This window comes from Anastrepha obliqua, chromosome 2, assembly GCF_027943255.1.
Source record: "Anastrepha obliqua isolate idAnaObli1 chromosome 2, idAnaObli1_1.0, whole genome shotgun sequence".
Classification (NCBI taxonomy): Eukaryota; Metazoa; Arthropoda; class Insecta; order Diptera; family Tephritidae; genus Anastrepha; species Anastrepha obliqua.
In genome coordinates this window covers 132,152,939-132,174,751 of record NC_072893.1, presented here as the reverse complement: position 1 = coordinate 132,174,751, position 21,813 = coordinate 132,152,939, and the positions used below count along the sequence as shown (strand labels likewise).

General features: G+C 35.5%; 5 protein-coding genes across 5 annotated transcripts; 4 read left to right on the top strand and 1 right to left on the bottom strand.

The window, feature by feature from the left end:
• Window positions 1-4,611: 4,611 nt before the first annotated feature.
• Window positions 4,612-7,514, top strand: LOC129238822 (uncharacterized). Its single transcript, XM_054874016.1, has 3 exons — window positions 4,612-4,970; window positions 6,779-6,911; window positions 7,187-7,514. Exons 1-3 carry the CDS (start codon window positions 4,874-4,876, stop codon window positions 7,302-7,304), a joined length of 348 nt encoding a protein of 115 aa, XP_054729991.1. The 5' UTR covers window positions 4,612-4,873; the 3' UTR covers window positions 7,305-7,514.
• A 1,332-nt stretch (window positions 7,515-8,846) lies between these two features.
• On the top strand, window positions 8,847-10,935 carry LOC129238821 (uncharacterized). Its single transcript, XM_054874015.1, has 3 exons — window positions 8,847-9,033; window positions 9,113-9,281; window positions 10,754-10,935. Exons 1-3 carry the CDS (start codon window positions 8,970-8,972, stop codon window positions 10,830-10,832), a joined length of 312 nt encoding a protein of 103 aa, XP_054729990.1. The 5' UTR covers window positions 8,847-8,969; the 3' UTR covers window positions 10,833-10,935.
• Window positions 10,936-12,442: 1,507 nt separating this feature from the next.
• On the bottom strand, window positions 12,443-12,954 carry LOC129238820 (uncharacterized). Its single transcript, XM_054874014.1, has 2 exons — window positions 12,774-12,954; window positions 12,443-12,705 (listed from the first exon to the last, which is right to left on the bottom strand). The coding sequence occupies exons 1-2, from the start codon at window positions 12,859-12,861 to the stop codon at window positions 12,473-12,475; spliced, it is 321 nt and encodes a 106-aa protein (XP_054729989.1). The 5' UTR covers window positions 12,862-12,954; the 3' UTR covers window positions 12,443-12,472.
• Window positions 12,955-16,929: 3,975 nt separating this feature from the next.
• Window positions 16,930-18,680, top strand: LOC129238793 (uncharacterized). Its single transcript, XM_054873980.1, has 3 exons — window positions 16,930-17,304; window positions 18,221-18,386; window positions 18,522-18,680. Exons 1-3 carry the CDS (start codon window positions 17,238-17,240, stop codon window positions 18,598-18,600), a joined length of 312 nt encoding a protein of 103 aa, XP_054729955.1. The 5' UTR covers window positions 16,930-17,237; the 3' UTR covers window positions 18,601-18,680.
• A 1,142-nt stretch (window positions 18,681-19,822) lies between these two features.
• LOC129239300 (uncharacterized) lies at window positions 19,823-20,999 on the top strand. The gene is made up of 3 exons (XM_054874710.1): window positions 19,823-20,021; window positions 20,074-20,458; window positions 20,837-20,999. Exons 1-3 carry the CDS (start codon window positions 19,958-19,960, stop codon window positions 20,913-20,915), a joined length of 528 nt encoding a protein of 175 aa, XP_054730685.1. The 5' UTR covers window positions 19,823-19,957; the 3' UTR covers window positions 20,916-20,999.
• Window positions 21,000-21,813: the final 814 nt, after the last annotated feature.

Here is a 21,813-nt window from a genome sequence, read left to right as displayed (position 1 = left end):
CTACCGAGAGTCGAATGGAGCAAAGGAGAGGTGATTGGAAGACACGATATCGAAATTTATACCGATGGTTCTAAGATGAACTGTGGTGTGGGAGCTGGCTTCCATTCGGAGCCACTCAACCTATCTCAGTCAATTCGTCTTCCTGATTATGCCAGCGTGTTCCAGGCAGAACCTTTAGCGATCAGAGAAGCATGCAAGCATGCTTCCTAGAGCTATGTAAGGAAGCTGGTGCAAGAGTAGCTATCTTCTCAGATAGTCAAGCAGCTATAAAGGCCTTAGACTCCAAGTACATTTCATCCAGACTGGTCTTACAGTGTAGAGAGGAGCTGGAATTGCTCAGCCATTGGTTTGAAATTACTCTGATATGGATTCCCGGTCATAGGAACATACGGGGCAATGAGATAGCGGATGAGCTAGCAAGAAAAGGTTCGACACTAGACATAGCAGAGGCGGTGGCAGTCTCCACCCCACTGAACACATTAAAAGCATCCTTTGCTTCACACTATCATGCTTTAGCCGAAAGAAGATGGAAGCAAATAACAACATGTATTACAACAAAAAACACATGGGTTCATACAAAATCCAAAGGGCGAATGACCTGCTAGGATGTTCTCGGCCAAAGTAGGGGATCATGCAGCTAGACTCAATCTACCCTTCAATCCTATCTGCAGAAGCTGTCAAGCGGAAGGGGCGAAGGAAAGTATTTTCCACTATTTATGTGAATGTCCGGAGCTAGCCAGGGCACGACTCCGCTCCTTCGGTAAGCCTTTTCTACAAATTAAGGAGATCTCAGACATCGAGATAAAGGATTTGCTGTTATACTTGGACGTCACTAAATGGATCTGACTTGGAAACAAACAAAAAAAAAAAAAACAAAAAAAAAGATATCATCACACGAGACAGTGGTAGTAAAACGGTGCTGGTCACTAATTAGGAGTATTTCAGTAGAAATGTTCAACCACCTCAACAACAACAACAACAACAACAGCGCCAACACGCCAGCAGTAGGCAGCTAACAAATGTATGGAAAAGATGACGCAAAATTAATCATTAATTAATTTAATTAATTTTTACCATTTAAAAAAAACTGTTTTGAGTGATGGAAACCTTTATTTTAACCTTTACACGCTCCATTGTTTGCCTGCTTGTATACTGCAACTGTTTAGTTCACAAGTGTAAAAAATGATTGATGTACGACGGCATTGCAAAAATTATAAATCTTCCGATAGGATGATTAATTTTGCGCCACCGTGTATAATGATTCAGTCAAGTCACACAGTCAACTGACTATTCGGAGCAAGCAATATTGGTCTTCTTGCACATAGGTATATGTAGATATATGCATACCTATTTATTAGGGTGGGTCGACTAGTGTGGAACGATGTTTCTCGACAACAAATTTAGCGTATTTCCCGCTGTTTGCATACCGCTGCCGAAGTAGAAATCGGATTTCGACTAGCCGGAAAAATTATTGATACGACGAAGAATGTCACGCTGCCGCGCAAATGAAGGACTTGTGTTCGGGTGCAACGCGAGCCATGTAAGATCGCTACCAGGAGCTGTAACAGGAAGAGAGACGTATTATCGGTATGAAGAAACGAGAGACCGAACAAAGTGAGGGCGAGAAGCTTGAGAAGCGAGTCGTTTTCCTGTAAGAACAAAGGCAGTGATCTGGTGACTGACATCCGCACGCTTAAATTGTGGAGGAAACACTTAGAGAACTTGTGAATAGTGACAACTGCGCATGTTGCAGAGAATGTGCACAGCTGCAGTATACAAAAAGACGAGTAATGGATGCGTAAAGGTAAACAAAATATTTCCATCACTCTAAGTAATTTTTTTATTTAGTAAAAAGTTATTCAGAAACAGGAATGGGATGAATAATTTTGTGCCACCGTGTACATATGGATATATAATGTATTAGAAAATGTTCCGTTTTTAAATGTTCTCTGAATTTTTCGCAGTGTACTCGACGCGCAACTGCCAGCATGACGTCAAGTACCGTTAAGTGCGTACTTGAAATGAAACTGTAATGAATCGCTTATAGCAGATTTACACAAAATGTTTATGTTTTTATCAAGCCTAAGCAATGAACGAAGTGTTTGTGATGTATTGACCCAGCACCAAGTAGATAATTATTAATAAATAAAAAACAAAACAAATTGCTCATAGTGCGAAAGGTGTCACTTAGGTGTTGAAATTATGCAAATTATTTATTATTTTTATACATTGCTTAATGCCATTAATTCTTGTATAAAGCATGGGTATATTTATATAAGCGAATGAATATTTGTATAGGTTTTCGTTTACTAGGTTTGTGTGTGTATTTAATTCGAAACCGTTGTCAGTTTGCCGTTGTTAATCTACCTAATTAGCATTGAAGTCGGACGCGCTGAGCGGACAAGTGCTGAACTTTTTTTCTTAAGCTGTTTTTTATGTTTTGTTGTTGTTTTTATTTTGTTTTTGGTTTTCAGCTTACTTATCTGATTTTATGACTTCTCTGAATATTCTGTATTACATTTTGTGAAACATTTCCTTTTTTAACTAATTGTGATGGCAGTATTTTATTTTATTTCAGTTTAAATATTTTTTTTAAATTTTTCTGCAAACGCAACTCAAGTGCTGTGAGCTGTGTAATTCTGTTTAGTCGCGACTTATGCTATTGTCTTTTTGTGTCTTTTTTTTAGCGTCTTTGACCTTCGATCTTCACTTCAGGAAATTTATAGGACCTTCCAAACGGGGGTGTTATTTTGATATTCAAAGAAAACTGCTATTTTTTAATATAAATGATTTCATGTTTATTTTATTATGAAGAGGAAGATATGCCGTTAATAGTGGAAAATAACATCAGGCAAATTACCACCACAACCACGCTTACAGGACAATATCCTTTTCATGAAATTTTCCATAACCGAATTGCATAGTGGCTGCCCTATATCCTCGATAGCCTCAAGAATTCCATCTTTGAGGTCTTAAATCCACCCAGGGCAGTTGGCGTAGACCTTCTCTTTCACGTGCCCCCAAAGAAACAAGTCACAAGGTGTGAAATCACAAGATCTCGGTGGCCAATTGTGATCCCCTCTTCGAGAGATAACACGGTCCCGAAACTTTTCCCGTAATAGATCAATGGTTTCGTTGTTTGTGTGACACGTAGCGCCGTCTTGTTGAAAATAAACGTTGTCCAGATCAATACCATTCAGTACCGACCATAAAACATCGTTAATCATCTCTCGATAGCGCAATCCATTCACCAATAACACCTGTTATTGGAAAACCCTATATGTATGTAAATAAAAAAGGTAAGCTTGGCTTAATGTCAAAGAACCTATTCCAAAAAATATGCAGTGGGAGTCACTGAAAATCGAACAGCTCGTTTCGTAATATTTGCACATTTTCTTTGTAAACTTATTATAAAAATATAGTTCAATTGTTAACAAAACCAGTAAGAAAGTTTTAAATTGTTAAAATATGTACTTAAAATAACTTAGGTGTTTAGAGCACGCTTACCAGCATGGCAGCATAGGCTTAGGTAGAAGTGATAGTCGGTCTTTAAACCAACTGACTTAGGCTTTTGCCGATCCATTGCGATACCACAATAGCAGTTTACCTGCACAGGCTTGGGTGAGACAAAATGTTACATAAGAGAATTTGACAGCTCTTTTTCTGAGAACCCAGCAGCTGATGAAATTTAGGTCTGGCTCAGGGTTTCTTTCGGGGCTAACTAATTGGAGACTTTTTTCTTTGAAAATTAAATTACAAAAATTTTGATTAACGAGGGTAAAGGCTTAAGTGTCTAGGACTGCCACGGTTGATACCTGCAGTTTATGCGCCATTGCCATGAGAGAGATTTTTTTTTAACAAGAGAGCTGGCAGCTGGGACATTTCTCTGTGCCTAAAAGTTTCTACTTGTATCTAAGCAGCATTAAGTAAGCATTATCAGACATCTTCATTTCCATCTGACAGAGTAAATTCAAGGGTGGCAGTTCTTTGAGCGACCTGTTCTTGGTTTAAAAAATGAGCAGCCAACTGGCTCTCACAGGGTAGCAGCAATACGAACTCAAACTGTTCCTCTGTGTGCTCAGGCTGGCAAATTCTTTGCCTCACTTTTCCTTTCAATCGCTTTGAGGCGCTGGATTATCGTGAGCATATTGTTTGTCCTATACAGAAAAATAACTTTTTACGAGCTCTAGTCACAGTGACAGTCACATTTACCCACCCGCCTGTTTTTCGAATTACAGTTTCTGTCTTGAGCTTAATTAATTAAACAATGCAAAGACAATAAACAACGCCTAGCAAAGGCGATGTAACTGGAGAAACAATAACAACAACACCAACAAAAGGAAGCATACCGACAAAAATGAATATCAACAAAAGCTCTGCGCTAAAATCAAAACTAGAGCAAGAAGAAGAAGATAAAAAGTAGAAAAAGTAACGTGAGAGACCACAAATCGACTGAAAGAGTAGTTTGTAGTAGTACAATGTATGTATGTATGCATGTATATATATATGCGTGTATGATTTAGGTAGCAAAGTTTGTATGCAGGTCGGTCTGCTGCTTGTCTACGAGTATCTCATTGTCTTCAACTGACTTCGCATTCCGCCAACTACAAGTGGTCCATAATTAATTTTATATATAAGCAACAACAATTACTTTTGCATTATCCAGTCGCGAAAATAACGCCGCAGCGTAAAGAGTAAAAGTGTCAAGTACCTTTATAAGTAGATACATAAATATTTTTCTAAAAAAATATTTGCCAGTATTTTGGGAAGAAAAACTAAAAACAAAAGAAGGAGAAAAAAATTAAAATAAATTGATTATTAAAAGCTTTCCAACTAAATTGTTAACAAAAAAGTTATTTTATCTGCCAAAATCATGCAAACCACTCTGTTGCTTTTGTTGTTAATGGCAATTTTGACTGGATACAGTGTTTCGGGGGACTTACGTTATCGCGGTAATGCAGTGCATCCAGGTGCGTAAAAAATGTGAATTTCATTACAACTGAAAAAAACTCATTGAAATATTTGTGCTAAGAGAAAAAGGAAATCGAAATCCACGGCAAAGCAAAGGAAATTAAAAGTATAAATAAAATAAAAAATAAAACGTCGTTGTACGACGAATGAAGTAAAATCGAAAATTATAAACATTAAAATAAAATAAAGAACAAATTTTAATTCAAGTAATTTATTTGACAAAGCAAAGAGATTAGAAGTAACAATAAAAAAAATTGTGAACCAAAATATTGCGAATTTCAAATCAAAAAAAATTTGAAAACTTGTAATTAAAAAATTTAATTTGGCAGAGCAATGAAAATTAAGCGTAAAAATAAGAAAATTTTAAATAAAAAAAGTCAGAAAATTAGAAGTAAACATAAGAATATCTTAAACTAAAATGAAAAAAATTCTTATAAGTCAAAAACTGAAATTACGAATTTTAAAATGAAATTTGAAAAATTTTAATTAAAAAATTTAAAGGAAAGGAATAAAAATTTGTAAAGGAAATTAGAAGTAAGAATAGAAATACTTGAATCCGAAAAAATATTATACAAAATCGAAATAAAACCAAAATAAAAAAATAATAAAATTAGAAGTAAAAGTAAAACCATCTTGTAAATCAGAAACCAAAATTATAAATTTCAAAATAAAATTAGTAAAATTAAAAAAAAATTTAATTTGGTAAAGTAAAAGTAAAAATAAGAAAGTGTGAAACAAAAAAAAAAAAAAAACACATTTAGAAGTTTTATTTCTAAAATTTAAATTTTAAACCAAAATAAAAAAATGTTTATAAAAAAATTTAACTAATTTAAAGTAAAAACTTAAAAATTCAATTAATTTCAAGTAAAAACTTAATTTTTTTATATACATTAGTAGGTATAGAAGTGAAATACTCATTATTTGATATTAATTCATAATTTTACTGAACGTAGTAAATTTCTAGTATACCCGTACTGCACATTTCATTATTTTGTTCGATATTTTTAATTTTGTTTACAATGTATTTCCAAATACCCCAGATTAAAAATAAAAAAAATCACCGCTGTCAATTCACAAAAGTTCGGAACTTAGCATTGGGGGACCAATAGCTTTGTAAAGTTTTTCAATTAGGTTTAACCTGGAATACTCGTTAATACTACATAGGTAAATGTCTCCCATATAGTCGGCCGGCCCTAAGTTAAATTTAACTAACTTAAGTCAATTTAAGCTAAGTTACGTTAATTTAAGTTACGTTAAGTCAAGTTATATTATGTTAAGTTAAATAAATAGTTAGTAACCCACCTTGTATTTGCAATGAAGTTTACGCAATAACTTTAAAAAAATGAATGAGAACGAGAACGAACGAACCACGAGACAGACAAACAGACATGGCCAAGTCTTCTCTTCCTTCTAAAATTTGTTCATATATACCCTTGTAACCATAGCGTTAACCTTTACCACGCCACCTTGGAGTCAGCTACTTTTACGGCCTTATGAAATTTGTGAGTTAAATACTTAGGCTGCGCAAGCTTTTCAAAGTACAGAAGCCAATGCCAACGCCCAGGGTGATAGATCGTGTCAAAATTTCGCATGCTCACGTTGTTGCTGTTGTTATGACAGCATAAATACTCTATATGCATGGTAGGGGAATGCTGCGGTAACGTAGAACCGACTGTCGTGGGAATGTCCACGATGTGCAGTGCATGTGCGGAGAACAAAAGTCGATCATCTTATCCTTCCTTTACGCCTTTCAAATCATACATTCTGGTTGCTTTCTATTCAGTAAAATTATTATTGTATTCCTCAGATTACCCGGGTCAATGCTACTACGAGGAGCTCCGTCAGCCGATACCCAAGAATCAATCTTACAAACCAATTAATCGAGATGGACGCTGCGAATCGATTTTTTGCCGCAAAGATTATGTAATCGAGATGGAATTGTGAGTATGCGCGATTTTAAATATTTATTTAGTAAAAAGTAAAAAAAAAAAATCCAGCACGAGGTTCATTATTATTTATGTTTCCTCACTGTTCGTTGTGTGCCTTACGCTAATTATTCAATAAAAAATTATGTTGCGAAATGCAGGGTGTGTCGCCGGGCAACAAAAAAATCAACACAAAATTTCATTATCTTTTGCTTTTTATGCATTTAAATTTGGTTTGAGCTTAAGTCGAATAAATTTTATTTAAATTCAATTTTATTCTTCCCTCTCAGCTGCGGTCGCCACAACCTGCAACCAAACGAGACATGCCGCATCGAATCGGATATGCGGCGCGCATATCCAGCTTGTTGTCCGCGCTTAGTGTGTCAAACAGACAACAATTTCATTTAATTTGTAATGGCGACTTAATTGTTGAAACTTAATTGTTTCAATTTCGAAATGGTCATTGTTGTTATTGTGTTAAATCATTTGTCACGTTTATAAAAATACGCAGCTCTGCAGGCGTATAACGAGTGTTATTTATGTGTATAGAAAAAGTAGAAGTTTATGAAGAACATTTATTGTAGAATGTTGAAAGAATAAAAAAATATTAAAAACAAAAAAAAAAACGAATGATGAAAAATTGTTTTTAATTTTGAAATTTTGTTTTTATTTGCGAAGGACATGTCAACTTTATTTATCTATCTTCTATTTCACCTTATATATTCATTTAGAAAACAGAAACTAATCTAGGAAACAATTTTGAAAAATTAAAAAAAATTACTATGGTTAAAAAATTCAAATTTAATTTTTTTTTTCAAATTTCCAACAAAAAAAAATTGTTTTAATATTCATTACAAATAAATAAAACTTTCGGTTATAATTTTCAGAACAGGCTTTAATTTTTTATGAAAATGGACGATTGGAGTATTTAGTGAAAACAGAAAACTATAAATAAATAAAAAAATATGCATCTTTTTTTAATTTTTTACGAATTAAAAAAAATATATACATATAGGAAAAATGTTGAAAAATTAAAAAACAAAGTATTAAAAAAATTCCCAGCTTAAAAATATTTTGTCTACGGAGACCTTACGTTTTAGAAATAGAAATTCGAAATTATAAGTAAAGAAATGAAAATTTTGAAAAACAAAAATTTTACAAATTAAAAAAAAAAAAATTAAAAGAAAAAATTTTACAAATTTGACAAAAAAAAATTATTAAATAGAAAAAATTTAAAAATGTTCTAAATAATAAAAAAAATTATAATATTGAGCGTAACGTTTGGAAGACACACTTCGGTTTTTTGTCGCTGCTAATATATTAAGTAAAGTGAGTAAAGCACAATAAAAATCTCGGTTAGGTGGGGAAATCATATAACATAATGAGCTCTAGGGCAACACAACGGACCCAACTTGCGGTCTATGTGGCACTCCGATGCGGGGTCACCCTTAAACCAACCAACCAACCAAAGTGAGCTCAAAATTGTTTAGAAAATAAAGGAAAGACTAAAAAGTATAAAATAAAATGATTGATAGTAAAAAAAAGAAAAAAAAAACGAACTTGTAAGCAAATTTTAAATTTAAGAAAAACATTTTTAAATAAAAATAAATAAAATTAAAATTATTTTTTTTCAATTAAGAAGCAATTAAAATAACAAAATTTTAAAATTCACTTTTTGGTCCTATTTTTAAATGAAATTAATAATTGTAGAACTCTACCACGTCAAGCACTTTCGCTTCAGTTCTAAAAAAAAAAAACGATTCATTCCTCCTTCTCATCACCCAATACAAATGTGATAATGCAACTAAATATATATAAATCACACAGATCTGTATGCATCTGCAATGATTTTTTAACGTGCTCGCCGCTAATATTTATTTTAATTAGCGAATTGCACTCTCTAAGTATTCACATTTGCTTATCACTCATCGGCCATTTACGTTGATCAGTTGCAATTGCTAATTGTGTAGTTATTATTGATTTGTTTTTGTTTTTGTTGTAAATACTATAAAGTTGTGCGCGAATTTATTAAGCAAATCATTCGCAGTTCAAGCGCCGATCTACGCGTCACGAATGATGAAACATTATTTATTGTTGTTGTTTTTGGTTGGGTGTCTGTTCGCCAGCAGCAAAGCGAGTGAGTGAAAAAGTCGCAATAATATTTTTTATGAAAACAAATAAATAAAGTAACCGCCCTTTAAATTCTATACCACCAGCATCGCAACAAGTCTGTGGCTACACCGCACTCGATGGTCACAATGTATTTTTGAGATATTTTCCGGGTATCAAGGCAGGCGAGGACTTTATCGATTATGGTAACGGCGAGGATGGTGTGTGCCTGCAAAGAGCGGAGTGTTTGGAGACTTATGAGACAAAAGTGGAATCGTGAGTATATGCAGATATGTACTTATAATTACATAAGTAGAGTAAAAATTCGAACTGAGCAGGTGGAATAAAATGCTATCCCCAGAAAGTTGTTGGATCATTCTGCAGAATTGAATGAAGATAAGGCAAAGTCCATTCAAAACTTCACTTGGGAATTTCCAGTCATATGATCTTAGATCACTGCGAGACTATTTGGGCCCTATCCAGTACAAATTTTGTTTGGTTGGCTTGCTCGATGTACAGAATGCAGATATGTGACCAACATTAAACCGTTAATCGGTAAATTTGAAGAAAACAGCTAATTTGCTGACGTAATACGGGATATAAGAGCGGTATATCAACAACAAAGGTCGGCAAAAACTGAGTTTGTGATGGTGATGTATGGAAAAATCAACGCAGCCACTGCCAATGTAACTCGTGGCCATATTGGAAGATCGATTGATTGGAAGATCATTAGAACGCATGTGGAATGAGTGGGCACAATTGTGCTGTGAAGTTCCCTATGACGTAGTAGCCACAGGTATTCTCACAAATTTTGCTTCCGATGCCCAAATCTTATCATCTATCGTTCTTGGTTGGCTTGGTTGACTGGATTCGCCAGAAATACAGGGAGGGGTTTTTGAAATCATGCAGGCGAATTTTGAATACTCTCTTGGCACCATAATGAGCCTTTATGGTCTCCGAATAATATTCTATAAAGTAGTCATCCGAATCTAACCCCAAATGTACATAACCTAACCTGAGTCATTTGTTGGGAGCATATTTTTTATTCATAACCATTAGGAGGAGCTTACATCAATGGCCATACTGTCAGAACTGCTTGTTTTACTTGCCCTTATATGTTTGTCCTTATACGTGTTTGTGCATGATATTTTAGTCCCTCGCTCGAGCTTAACTGCGGATATTAAACGTAAAAAGGTTATTCCTAACAAAGGTCGTTCTGTGGAGTTCTTTTCTCTAAACATATTTTTATGATGAAAACCCCCTCATAAATAACCAAATGAAGTTTGAAAGTATTATTAAACTCTGGTACAACAAGAAATTTTATATCTCATTGGATCGGCCTGACCAACGCTTCATTTTGATTGGCGCCAACTTTTACATGATTCACTTTTATATATGATAGCAACAGGATTCTGTTCCTTTTAGTGATTCACTATAGGACACCAAATAAATTATCTCTTCTTTGGGCAATCTGTTTAGCTCGCATTCCATATTTTTGTGGTTAACATTGAACGTAGGATTGGCTCTGTATGTAAACTTGGCATTATAAGTACTGAAAACCGATAGCTGCTTACTTCAAAACGTGGCCCCGTGAGATAATTTCTTTCAAACTCTTTTTATATTAACGTTTTTTGAGAACTTCAACACTAACGATTTAATTTATTACTTCAACGAATACTCAAATATCTTGGAATTTCAATAAAAAATAATGTTTTTTCATTCCTTCAATTTTTTTCTTGAATTTTCAGCTGCACTGACTACAAAGTAGACTGCATCAACCGGCATACTTTCACATCTTTGTTCCCCACTTGCTGTGTCAAGTGTTAAGCGTCGAAGAAATAAGGCAGCACTTCAAAGTAAATTAAAAAAGTTGAGAAAAATTTGTAGATTGAAAATGGATTTTAATAAATAAAAATGGATTTCCCATAAATGCCTGTGACTCTATTTGTGTATAAAATACTCAATCAACTGTGCATCGATAACTGCCCAATTACGATAAACTTCCCAACCGTAAATAAAATTGTGTGAAAAAGGAGACATTTGCCAAAATAACAAAAAGTTTTGGCATTGTGTTCTGGTAGAGGAGACAAAAGAAAATATACTTATATTGACGATTTGAAAGTTGCCACATTAGAAAAAAGTGAAAATACACTAACGAAATTGACGTTGTCATACTTTTCGTTTTGACTTATTTCTGGGATTCAAGTTGAGTTTTGACCTTTGTTGTTGTAAGAGATTTATATTAGAATTTTAATACATGGTACATTTAAATCCCTTCTCTGTTATGAGTATTTGTTTGTATTTTTCTTCCAAAAGAGTCAATATAGACCAGGCCCGTGCGCAGACCCTCAGATTTATGGGGGGGTTTGCAAAAAATGTTACAGTAAGCGTTACATTGTGTCATTTCTTAAAGTAATTATAAACAACGAGATTATGCATAATTTTTTCTTCTCTGTGCAGATGATGGGAATACATATCTTATATACGTATAGTATGATTGGGAGCAATACTAGAAAACAATTCAATAAATATTATATTTGATCGAAATTAAATATTTTTCGAGACTGGTAGTAATACAGATTTGGACAAAGCAGCACGCTTTTGCAACGATCTGCCGAAATTTCAGGCTTATCGGGGTGAAATTGAGCGAGCTATAGCAATTTCACGAAAAGTTATGGTGAACTCAAAGCAGCTTTGAATTAGGAGGTGTTCCGGCTCACTCGGCATTTGACAGTTTTGTTGGTTTACAACCAATTTTTATCAGTTTGCATGCCTAAAAAGCCTAACGCTTTTGCAACGATCTGCCGAAATTTCAGACTAAACGGGGCAAAATTGAGCGAGCTGTAGCAATTTTACAAAAAGTTATCGTGAACTCAAAGCAGCATCGAATTTGGAGGTGTTTCGTGATTCCCGTTGTATTTTTTATATATAGAATGACCGTCAAGCACTTTAAGCATTTAAAGTGTATGGATAACCTATATAAATAGCTGATTTACCATAATAATGTGCAAAAGAATGAACATTTTGACCTCCGCCACTAAAATAAAAATTTAAACGTAAATTTCCAAACTGCCGAAACGGGTACATAATTTTTTTGGCTCATCCCTATCAGAATCCGCTGTCCGATTACGTGGTTTCCTATGCCGATTCATCACAATTTTTCTTTCTCTCTACCAGAATCTATCACAAGAACTTTGCTATGTTTTGTTTGTGTTGTGCAGTGTAGTTAATTGAAGCAAAAACGTGTAACTAATCTTACAGACGTCTCACATCTAGCAAAATTTGAAAAGGCAGCTGGCCGAAGTGAGACGTAGATATTGCGCAGCATCTCAGCAACTTGAATACAAATAATAAGTATACACACATATACATATATACATATGTATATAGATACAATACCATGATATCACGTATACACATTTTTTAAATCTCTGATATTCAATAAACTATTTTATTCATTTATTTATTTATTTATTACACTTGTAACGCTCGCAACACTCCGGATAGGGTTTGCTAAAGTCAGTTGGCAGATATTTGAAATCTTTACAGCTTGGCTGCACGCGCGGGCACTGACTAAGTCGTATGAGCCCCTCCTCTTGGCAAGTCAGTTCGGCGCACAGTTCCGCATTGGTCGGTTTGACGCTCTCATTCAGTTTGATGGGGAGCTGCAGCTCCTGGTGGAAGCAGTGCCCGGGATTATCTGAGGGAGAGGTGACCAAAGTTAATTAGTACTTTTTTATCTAAGCATTTATTTGGCATAAAGCTCACTTGGATCTGGCGAATTAGGCAAATAGGACTCAGCAAGCGCTGGAGCGACGATGCACAAAGCGACGTTTACTATTACAAGAAACTTCATTCTAAACTTGCGTTACCACTGGTTACAGCGTCAAGGTCTTCTGCGTAAGCTGGTTGTTGATAGACTGTTTTCGTACTCAACCTGTCGGCGTATATTTAATGTTTACTTTTTCAAATGCTAATCTGTTGAAGTGATGCTTACTGAGGTTTGAGACGTGGTGGCGTCATTTGTGTTATTTTAGAAGCAGAACTGGCAGATTTTGTGCAATGAGTGAATTAGTGGTGGGCTAAGAGGAGAACAAAGACTGAGCTACAGTCGGCAATGAGACAATTAAAAAAAAGAAAACAATAAACGTGCGGAAAAAATATTGATAATAAATAAGAAAAGGCAAATTTATAGGGGGAATAAGCAATAAACGCTTAAGGGTGGTTTAATGTTTTAGCTGAGATAAGAGCAGAGAACATTTTTACTCGTACATGGCGTTTATTAGGAGCGGAATTGTGAACTAAGGCTAACGATAAGAGCCCAGCGACGCGATCAAAGGACTGTCCTAGTAGCGTTGCACTTACAAAAGGCTTTCGATACAGTCAGCCACGCCACGCTACTAGATGACATTTTACAGTCGACACTTCCACCAGAGCTGAAGAGGTGTACCGCGAACTACCTGAGTGGTCGTCACTCGTCGGTGATATTTCGAGACCAAACGTCAAAACAGAGAAAAAAAAGCAAAGAGTACCGCAGGGTGGTGTCCTTTCACCGTCGCTTTTTAATTTCTACATTTCGAAACCTCCCCAGCCACCAAAGGGAGTCTCACTAGTCTCATACGCCGACGTCTGCACGATAATGGCGTCGGGCAATAACATTGATGGCCTATGCACAAAAGTAAACGACTACCTCGCCCGCCTTTCTCGCTTCTTCACTGAGAGAAACCTACAACTTTCTCCCACTAAATCCACGGCGACACTTTTAACCACCTGGACAAAGGAGGTCAAGCTGCAACTTCAGGTACACGTCGATGATACCCCAATACCGACGGTAAACAACCCCAGAATATTGGGAGTCCCCTTTAACAGCTTGCTCTCCTTCTCAGCGCACACAACCGCTATTGCAACGAGAGTACAGAATCGCAACAAGGTCCTCAAGTCGCTTGCCGGCAGCACTTGGGGCAAAGACAAAGAAATGTTGCTGTCGACTTTCAAAGCAATAGGCCGACCGGTTCTTAACTATGCTGCGCCTGTCTGGTCGGACGAAAGCTACAGACCTGCCAAAATACTGCAATAAGGACCGCGACAGGATGTCTCCTGATGACCCCTATACAACACCTGCATGACGAGGCTCACATGCTTCCTGTGAAGGAGCATAACAAACTGCTCAGCAAGCAGTTTCTGCTAGGGTGTCACCGTAGGCCTCACCCTTGCAGACACTTGCTTGAGCCTGAGCCACCTCCCAGGCACATCAGGAGGCACTTCCTCAACTACGTGGACGAGATCCTGGACAAAACAGACAGACCACTCCAGGATCAGACAGTGTACAGACAGGCCATAAACGACATTCATCGGGAGACCCTTACCACCTCCTAAGCTCCCAACCCCCGAATGCCGTTATCGGAGTCTAACCACCACCAATTGCAGACGAAGGGCTCCAGCTTCCCCGAGAGTCCCGGGTAACCTTGGCACAATTACGTTCTGGATACTGTAGCAGGTTAAACTCCTACTTATCCAGAATCGACCCCGACATACTAAACATATGTCCGGCATGTGAAGGCACCCCGCACGACACTAACCACCTTTTCACATGCCCCATCAAACCCACTCATCTAACACCTCTCTCCCTCTGGACCCAACCCGTCGAAACAGCCAATTTCCTGGGCCTACCGTTAGATGAGCTAGACGAAGACGGCCGGTGATTACACTACACTGACAGGGCAAAGATACTGCTACAACAACAACAACAACAACCCAGAAAATCGTTGATCGAGTCGCTCCGGTCAATATGTGCACTGAAGTTTTCATAAGCGAAATTTTCTTCAAAGCTTGGCCTCGTTTAGTTTGAACTTAGATTAAAATTATTATAATTATTTCTTGAAGACAGCAACAACATTTCTTCTTCGGTGTCCATTTGCTTCCCCTTAAAACTAAAATAGCACTAAGATCTGCACTCTCATTGAAGCTTCAACATTAACGCCCAACAAAGTGTAGAGTTTTCGCTATGCTTTACCCGCTGATCCTTGCTTCAACATAAACTGCTGTGTTTTTAAAAGCTTGAGAACTTAATATATATAAGTACAATACAGAAATTTTGTTGGAGGGACTATTTTTTTATTATAATCTGGCAGATAATTTCATGGCATTTATTTTTTGAAAACGATATCCGGCATATGTCCGCCGCGGCTACAAGTTACATGGTCCATTCGACCAGTCCAATTTCAGACTTTTTTCCCAATAAATTTGGGCGTATGGTGTTAATATTGCAATAATTCGGTTTTTAGCGCGCTGTGCGGGAAATTGCGCTATCTTGTTGGAACCAAATGAGAGAGTTGGAACCAAACTTAAACATTTAGCAAGAAGCTGTATAGCACAAATAATGCTCTCTTCTTTTACTGCCGCTGACGGTAATCAGAATCAGAATAGCTGTAGCAAATAACGTAGAGCAGTGTAGGCCGCCAGCATCAGCAATATATAATGGAAATACCTCCGGATATGTCGAAACAATGTACTTCCTCGGTAACAGTACTGGTTACTTCCTCAGCTTGTCCGTTATCGCTTTCTCGGTGGGTTTATCAATCACCCCAAGGTAGGTTTTCAAAAAAGGCAGCGAAACTAATTAGTTACAATCTGGCTGTTAGAAGAATTCTGCTAGGCTATGTAAGAATACACCTCAGTATAAAATTTTGGCAACATAAAACAGTGCCTTAGTAATACGTATGTGAACAACTGGACCTAACGGACTTACTGCACGACATCTATCGCAACCTAATTAACAACAATCAACTCAGATACAGAGCTCTAATTGTCACCTGAGACGCGCCAAACTACGTTCTACTTATCGAGGGCAATCTCCGACATATCAAACGTAAGTGCAGGATGTGCAGAACCTGCACTTGATACTAATGAAATATTAACTAGCTCACACAAAAGAACTCATCTCACATCTCTCTCCATTTGGTTCGACCACATCCAAACGTCACGTGATCTCGATTACAAAGCTAAGTAATGCACCAACCTAGGTAGAGCATGGTAAAGCTCCTCCAACAACAAAAACAATTAATCGCCTACCAATCATGGTATATCCATGGTGGAATGTGGATACTCATTACGACCGCGTTTGAACAGTTATCGACGCTTATTGCTATCAATTTGGCTTTGAAAACCGTCGGCTTGCTTTAGTGTAAAAAAATGGATTTTACTTGACAGATGTGGACTATTCAGTTCGAATACTCATTTTGAGCAGATGAAGTTAGGTAATGAAGCTGATTTAAAAATCATTCTGGCGCCTATGTGCTGATAAAATATTAATTATGAACGAGAGATCAGAGCCAAAAGGAGACTTGGCCATCTATTCAAATCTATTGAAGGTCTCTCATTCGCATTCATAGAGGGTCATTCCCATTGCACAATATTGTCTTTGAGAAGAAATATGAGACTCCTTATATATGCTCTTCAAAGCTAACGGAGTCCACACTGCACTGAAGTAAGGAAATGAGATCATGAACTTAAAAAATAAGACCAAACCGTTATCAATTTACACGCACGATCGATTGCGTTACTGTCGAAATTAAATACATACATATATACATACACATACTTATACATATATACATAAACTAAGTAGCACTTCTGGGAAGTAAGAGTGCGCAGAAATCTTCATTCTCAATCACATTCTGTTACTGCACATTAATCATGTTGCACAACAACAACTCGTTCACTTTATTGTAAATTAAAACAAACCAATTCACTTGAGCTGTACGTTCTTGTAGGGAAAGTGTGTAAACAAATAAATTTTGTGTAAGTCATGGAAGGTTAGCCGCTGAGGCCTATTCGAAGAGCTGGTACTTGTAGGGGTTTCATAATATTTATGTAATTAAATATTTAAATTTTCCACCACTTAATTGAGTTGCTTGTGCGCTGCGGTGAAAGCTATAAAAGCGAGCGGAAAATTAATTTCGGGTTTCAGTTGGTGTTGTACTGCGTGAGAAAAATCAGTTTGCTGGTTGAAAATTTGTATAGAAAAAAAATCCGAGTACTGAGATATTAAAAAAATTAAGTGCATTTAAATTGAATTATATAAAACAATATATTCCTTCAGCCACAACCTTTTCGAAATATATAAACTAATCAAATAATTAACTAGAAAGGGCTAAAAACATTAAAGGCGTATTTGAGGATATTCTTATGAAAGAAGTTTGAAATCAGTGATATTGAAAAAGGTGGATAATTATGGCAAAATTGTATTTGTGTTTGAGTTTGCTGCTTCTGTTGAAAGTCTTAGCCTGTTCGGAAGCTTGTAAGTACAAAAAATAAAAAATATATTTAAGTGAACTTCAACTACTGACTGAAGAAAGATTTCTTAAAATTGTATGCTCAAATAATGTACTATTTTTCATAACATACTTGTTTTCATATAAATATGTTTTTCAAATTCATTAATTAAATTTCTTATAGTTTTTAGTTTACTTTTTTCTTAAAAGAGTTCTATTACTGCACCCACGGAATATTTTTCCATACCACGTGTAACATAGACTTTGTATTTTAAACAAATGCCGGTACACAAAATTTTATGCATTAAAAAAAATATATATTAAATTTTAATCAAAAAAGTTTTATTTTTAATACAATTTTTTTTCTGCAAATAAAAATTCTCATTTTTTATAAGTAGTTTTATTTCAGTAAAAATTAACTGTTTTTACATGTTTTTGCTTTAAGTAAAAATCCACTATTTAAGCATGCTTTTTTTTAACTGAATATTAAAAAAAAAATCTGTTTAAGTAAAATTAAATATGATATTTCTTTAATGAGGTTGTTTTAATTAAATTAGCTAATTTAGCGGTTTAATACTTTTTCTCACCACAAGTAATGGGTAAAAGACACCAAAAAAAAAAAAAACAAAACAACAGCACATAAATGTAAATGTAAATAAAATACCTTTTTTTTTTCAAATTAAATTTTTTACTCTAAACCAAAAAAATAAATAAATAAAGTAATATTAAATTAACACTTTGATTGCCACGACGTATGTTGCCTTGTGATACCCCATGGAAAAAGGAAATCGGCTAGAAACAACTGTTTAGGCACCAATAAAAAAAAATATAAAAAACTGCTTTAAGCTGGTTTTAAACAGAATTTCAGAACGACTCGGCGGTCAACGTGTTGAATTAGTTTCGGTTTTAAATTTCGGCTTCTTAAAATTTTTTCCCCAACAGCTCCAACGACGTGCAGTTATACATCGCTCAGTGGTGCAGCGCCAGTGGTCTCCTATGACGCCGCCGCTGATAAGAGCGTGGAATATGTGGATTATGGCAGCAATACGAATGGAATTTGCATACAACGAGCGAGGTGTAATAAGGAATTTGCGACGCAAGTACTAAAGTAAGTAGAAAACAAGCAAAGACTGAATAAGTACGAGTTCATATATTTAAAAACATAAAACTAAAAATATATTAATAAAAAAAAAAAAACAAAAATAAATTAAAAAAAATAATTTTAAATATTTATTTTTTACAGATGCAGTGACCTCCGAATAACCTGTGAAAATCGCATATTATTTGAAGGCGAATTCCCAGCCTGTTGTATCAAATGCTAACATTTATATGAAAAATTTATGAAAAAGCTCTAATAGAATAAATTGAAAGTTTCAAGTTGAAAACTGTTTTCAAAATTTTAGTATCGATCTATAATTTTTATCAGACTTAATACACACTACTGAAATATTTTATTCAGATGATGAGCGCGAATTAATTTTTTAGGGGCATCAATTGCCCGATGCTCTCAATAGATAAAACTTTAGTTCAGGCAGGCTTTGTTAATCAGAGTCTCTGCCCCATCAATCTCAAATAAATTGACAACGTCATTCACCTACTCATTGACATACATATGCAACATTTGATACACAGGGAATGCGGTTAGAGCTCGTTAATTGGCTCAGGCATTAGTCTTAATGACTAAAAGTCACTACGGAGTTGTCTCTCAAAAAAAAAAAGATTGGCTTTACAAAATTTTCTGACAGTTCAATGACTTTGTCAGTGAACTTAATTATACTTATTCAGAGCTCAACTCGGAAATGAAAACTTTAGTCCAACTAAAATCTCAAATTAAGATTCTTATTAAAACCGATTCCCAACCAGAAACGGCAAAGCTTAAATGAGTAGAGAAATTGGGCTTAGATATTATCACAAAGAAATCTGTTTAAATCTGTTGGAAATATTTTCCCAGGTAGCTTGTAATGACACGACCATTCTGTTCTATATAATCAAATAAAGTATAGAATTTAGGTACGAAAAACCTGAACCCTGGAATTTTCAATAACTTAATTTTTTTTTAATCTACATATTCAAAATTTTACTTATCGAATTCGCGCTTTAGTGCAGTCAAACCAATATAAATGAGAATTGCTTCAGCAGGAAAACTCTACAAGTTGTAGAGATTACCCTTTGTCTTCATTTTTGAATATTCTCTGTAAATGAGGAGCTCTCTGACAGAATGTGTAAGAGGAAAGGTTCATACTTTTTCAGGCAACGTTTATCCAGGTTTGACTGTAGGCAAGCCACAGCCATTTCAATGTGTTTTTGCCTTTTTTTGACAACGTGAAGTACTGATAAGTAAGAATCGTAAGCCAGCTTTCCTTACTTTAGTTCATTTACTGATAATTTTTTTCGTCGCAGCTAAGGTCGATTGCCGATTAAAATTAAAAACAAATAAAAATTTTCAATAACCAATACTTGTTCTTGATTGCGATTGCTTTTGACGAGCGACTGATAATGCAATCCAAAATTGATGATCGAAATACATAAATTTGATCGAGAAAACCTGTTACTACCAGCAATTTTGAATAATGAAATTTTAAAAAATGTATACCGAAATCAGATGAAAATAATTATTTGCCTTGCAACCATTTCAGTATTTCACCGACTGTAAAACGCTAAAGTTTTTTTTTAATTCAAATGAAATTATGTTTGCTATTCTTGAATTTTCTCATATTGGGCTTTGTGTGTGCCGCTAGATCAGGTAAGGTCGTAAAATTGTATAAGGAAAAAATTAGCTTTTAATACTTTTTAAGCGTCAACTACAAATCACTCGACTAGTACGAGTAGAACGACGAAATTTCCCATGCGAGCAATCGCCAACAAAATCACCACCAAATCGAACGCTTCGAAAGCAAGCACAAAATCATTTTCCGCTAAAACTACAATAAAACCAACCAGACCTAAAAGAGCAACAACTAGACATAAAACTACAAGAAGGTCCACCACAACTACTACCACCCCTAAATCACCCGTAGAATGCCGTTACAGGACGCTACGAGGCGTGAATATGGAACTCAATTGGTTTCCAACAATCGATCGAGGCCAAGAGTTTATCGATTATGGGCAAAATGTGACTGGCTTGTGTTTGCAACGCGCTACTTGTGAGAATGATGCAACGTGGACCGTCAAAGTGGAAGAGTGAGTGTGAAAAATAAATTTAAGTATAATTTTCATAAAAAATTCTGAGCGAAAACGTTGACGACGAAATCATGTAACTCGTAGTAAGTCACCCATTCGATATTAAAACATTTTGTACACTGTGCAGCATAAAATTAAGTTGCTCGTGAAGTGCATAGAATATGACGCTTATACTTAAATTTCAGGAGCCTAAAAGCACGCGATATTTTGGATTCGAATGTGCACTTGTGTCACGATAGATTCATGATAAGCTTTCCTGTACATACTCGTATAGTAAACTGTAAATAATCAAAAAAACAAAAAAAATAGAGACATATTTGCGCTAGTATATTTAGGATACGCTCACTAAAGTACTTGTTTATGATTTTTTCTTGGCAGGTGCTCGGTTTTCAATGTGGTATGCGAAAATCAGCTGACTTTTCAAGGAGAATTTCCAGCCTGTTGCATAGAATGCTAAGTAGAGAAGTTGTATTCAGGGAAGAGAAAGTCAATATTATTCAACTAGAATATGATTAATTAGATATAAAAAAAATAATTCTTGTTAATTCTCCTTACAGTGATTTTATTTACATTAAAAATATATCTAAATCTCTTTTTCAATAAAAAATGGAGAAATAAAAAAAACAAAAAAAAAAAATTAACTATGTAAAATATAATAAAATAGAAAAAATGTTCTTATGGTAAATGAATGTAAAAACGCAAATTCAATCAATCAGCCTGAATTTTCTTTGCTGCTTTCATTTTCCATCTTGGTTTTCCTACACAACTCGTTTACTCCCTGCCCCACTATTTTGTTATACTCGTTTATCCATATAGTTGTATGTGCTTGGCTGTGTTCATTGGACATAGCAAACGTCAAAATAACTCAACTGTCATTTCATAGCAGTGACAGCAGTGCGCCACCTGTTCCACAAAGTTGTAGTTGTTTGTACAAATTCACGCCACTTCCAATCTACAAACAGAGCAACAATACAGCAATACTCTCCAGAGAAGCAGTCAATTCGGCTGACCTGCGCAACTAAAGCCGACACTCGTACGCTAACTTCGAGACATCCACTTTGTCTACAACTTATTGTTGGTGTTATTATTGTTGCTGTTGCTGCTACTAATCAAATTTTAAACAAATTATGATGCTGCCACTGAATTGCCATGACGTTTGCGTATGCGTTGGTGTTGTATGCTGAGCCGGATGCCACAGGCGATGGCGGCGACGTGGAAGCTGAGGGTGGCTGCTGTGGCAGCGGATATTGCAATGGCAACAAGAAGGGGTATGCATTTTAGGTACACATATTGCATTTGCTTGCCTTTTTAATGCTACAACCCCCCAAAGTATGCCAGCATTTTTGATTGCCTGC

Bases quoted from the DNA above. Each gene is read 5' to 3' on its own strand.
- LOC129238793 (XM_054873980.1), top strand. From the start codon at position 17,238: ATGGCAAAATTGTATTTGTGTTTGAGTTTGCTGCTTCTGTTGAAAGTC. The intron at 17,305-18,220 runs GTAAGTACAAAA...TTTCCCCAACAG, and splicing joins CTTAGCCTGTTCGGAAGCTT to CTCCAACGACGTGCAGTTAT. The intron at 18,387-18,521 runs GTAAGTAGAAAA...TATTTTTTACAG, and splicing joins TTTGCGACGCAAGTACTAAA to ATGCAGTGACCTCCGAATAA.
- LOC129238820 (XM_054874014.1), bottom strand. From the start codon at position 12,861: ATGAAGTTTCTTGTAATAGTAAACGTCGCTTTGTGCATCGTCGCTCCA. The intron at 12,706-12,773 runs GTGAGCTTTATG...CCTCTCCCTCAG, and splicing joins GCCTAATTCGCCAGATCCAA to ATAATCCCGGGCACTGCTTC.
- LOC129239300 (XM_054874710.1), top strand. From the start codon at position 19,958: ATGAAATTATGTTTGCTATTCTTGAATTTTCTCATATTGGGCTTTGTG. The intron at 20,022-20,073 runs GTAAGGTCGTAA...ATACTTTTTAAG, and splicing joins TGTGTGTGCCGCTAGATCAG to CGTCAACTACAAATCACTCG. The intron at 20,459-20,836 runs GTGAGTGTGAAA...TTTTCTTGGCAG, and splicing joins TGGACCGTCAAAGTGGAAGA to GTGCTCGGTTTTCAATGTGG.
- LOC129238822 (XM_054874016.1), top strand. From the start codon at position 4,874: ATGCAAACCACTCTGTTGCTTTTGTTGTTAATGGCAATTTTGACTGGA. The intron at 4,971-6,778 runs GTGCGTAAAAAA...TGTATTCCTCAG, and splicing joins CGGTAATGCAGTGCATCCAG to ATTACCCGGGTCAATGCTAC. The intron at 6,912-7,186 runs GTGAGTATGCGC...CTTCCCTCTCAG, and splicing joins TATGTAATCGAGATGGAATT to CTGCGGTCGCCACAACCTGC.
- LOC129238821 (XM_054874015.1), top strand. From the start codon at position 8,970: ATGATGAAACATTATTTATTGTTGTTGTTTTTGGTTGGGTGTCTGTTC. The intron at 9,034-9,112 runs GTGAGTGAAAAA...CTATACCACCAG, and splicing joins GTTCGCCAGCAGCAAAGCGA to CATCGCAACAAGTCTGTGGC. The intron at 9,282-10,753 runs GTGAGTATATGC...TTGAATTTTCAG, and splicing joins TATGAGACAAAAGTGGAATC to CTGCACTGACTACAAAGTAG.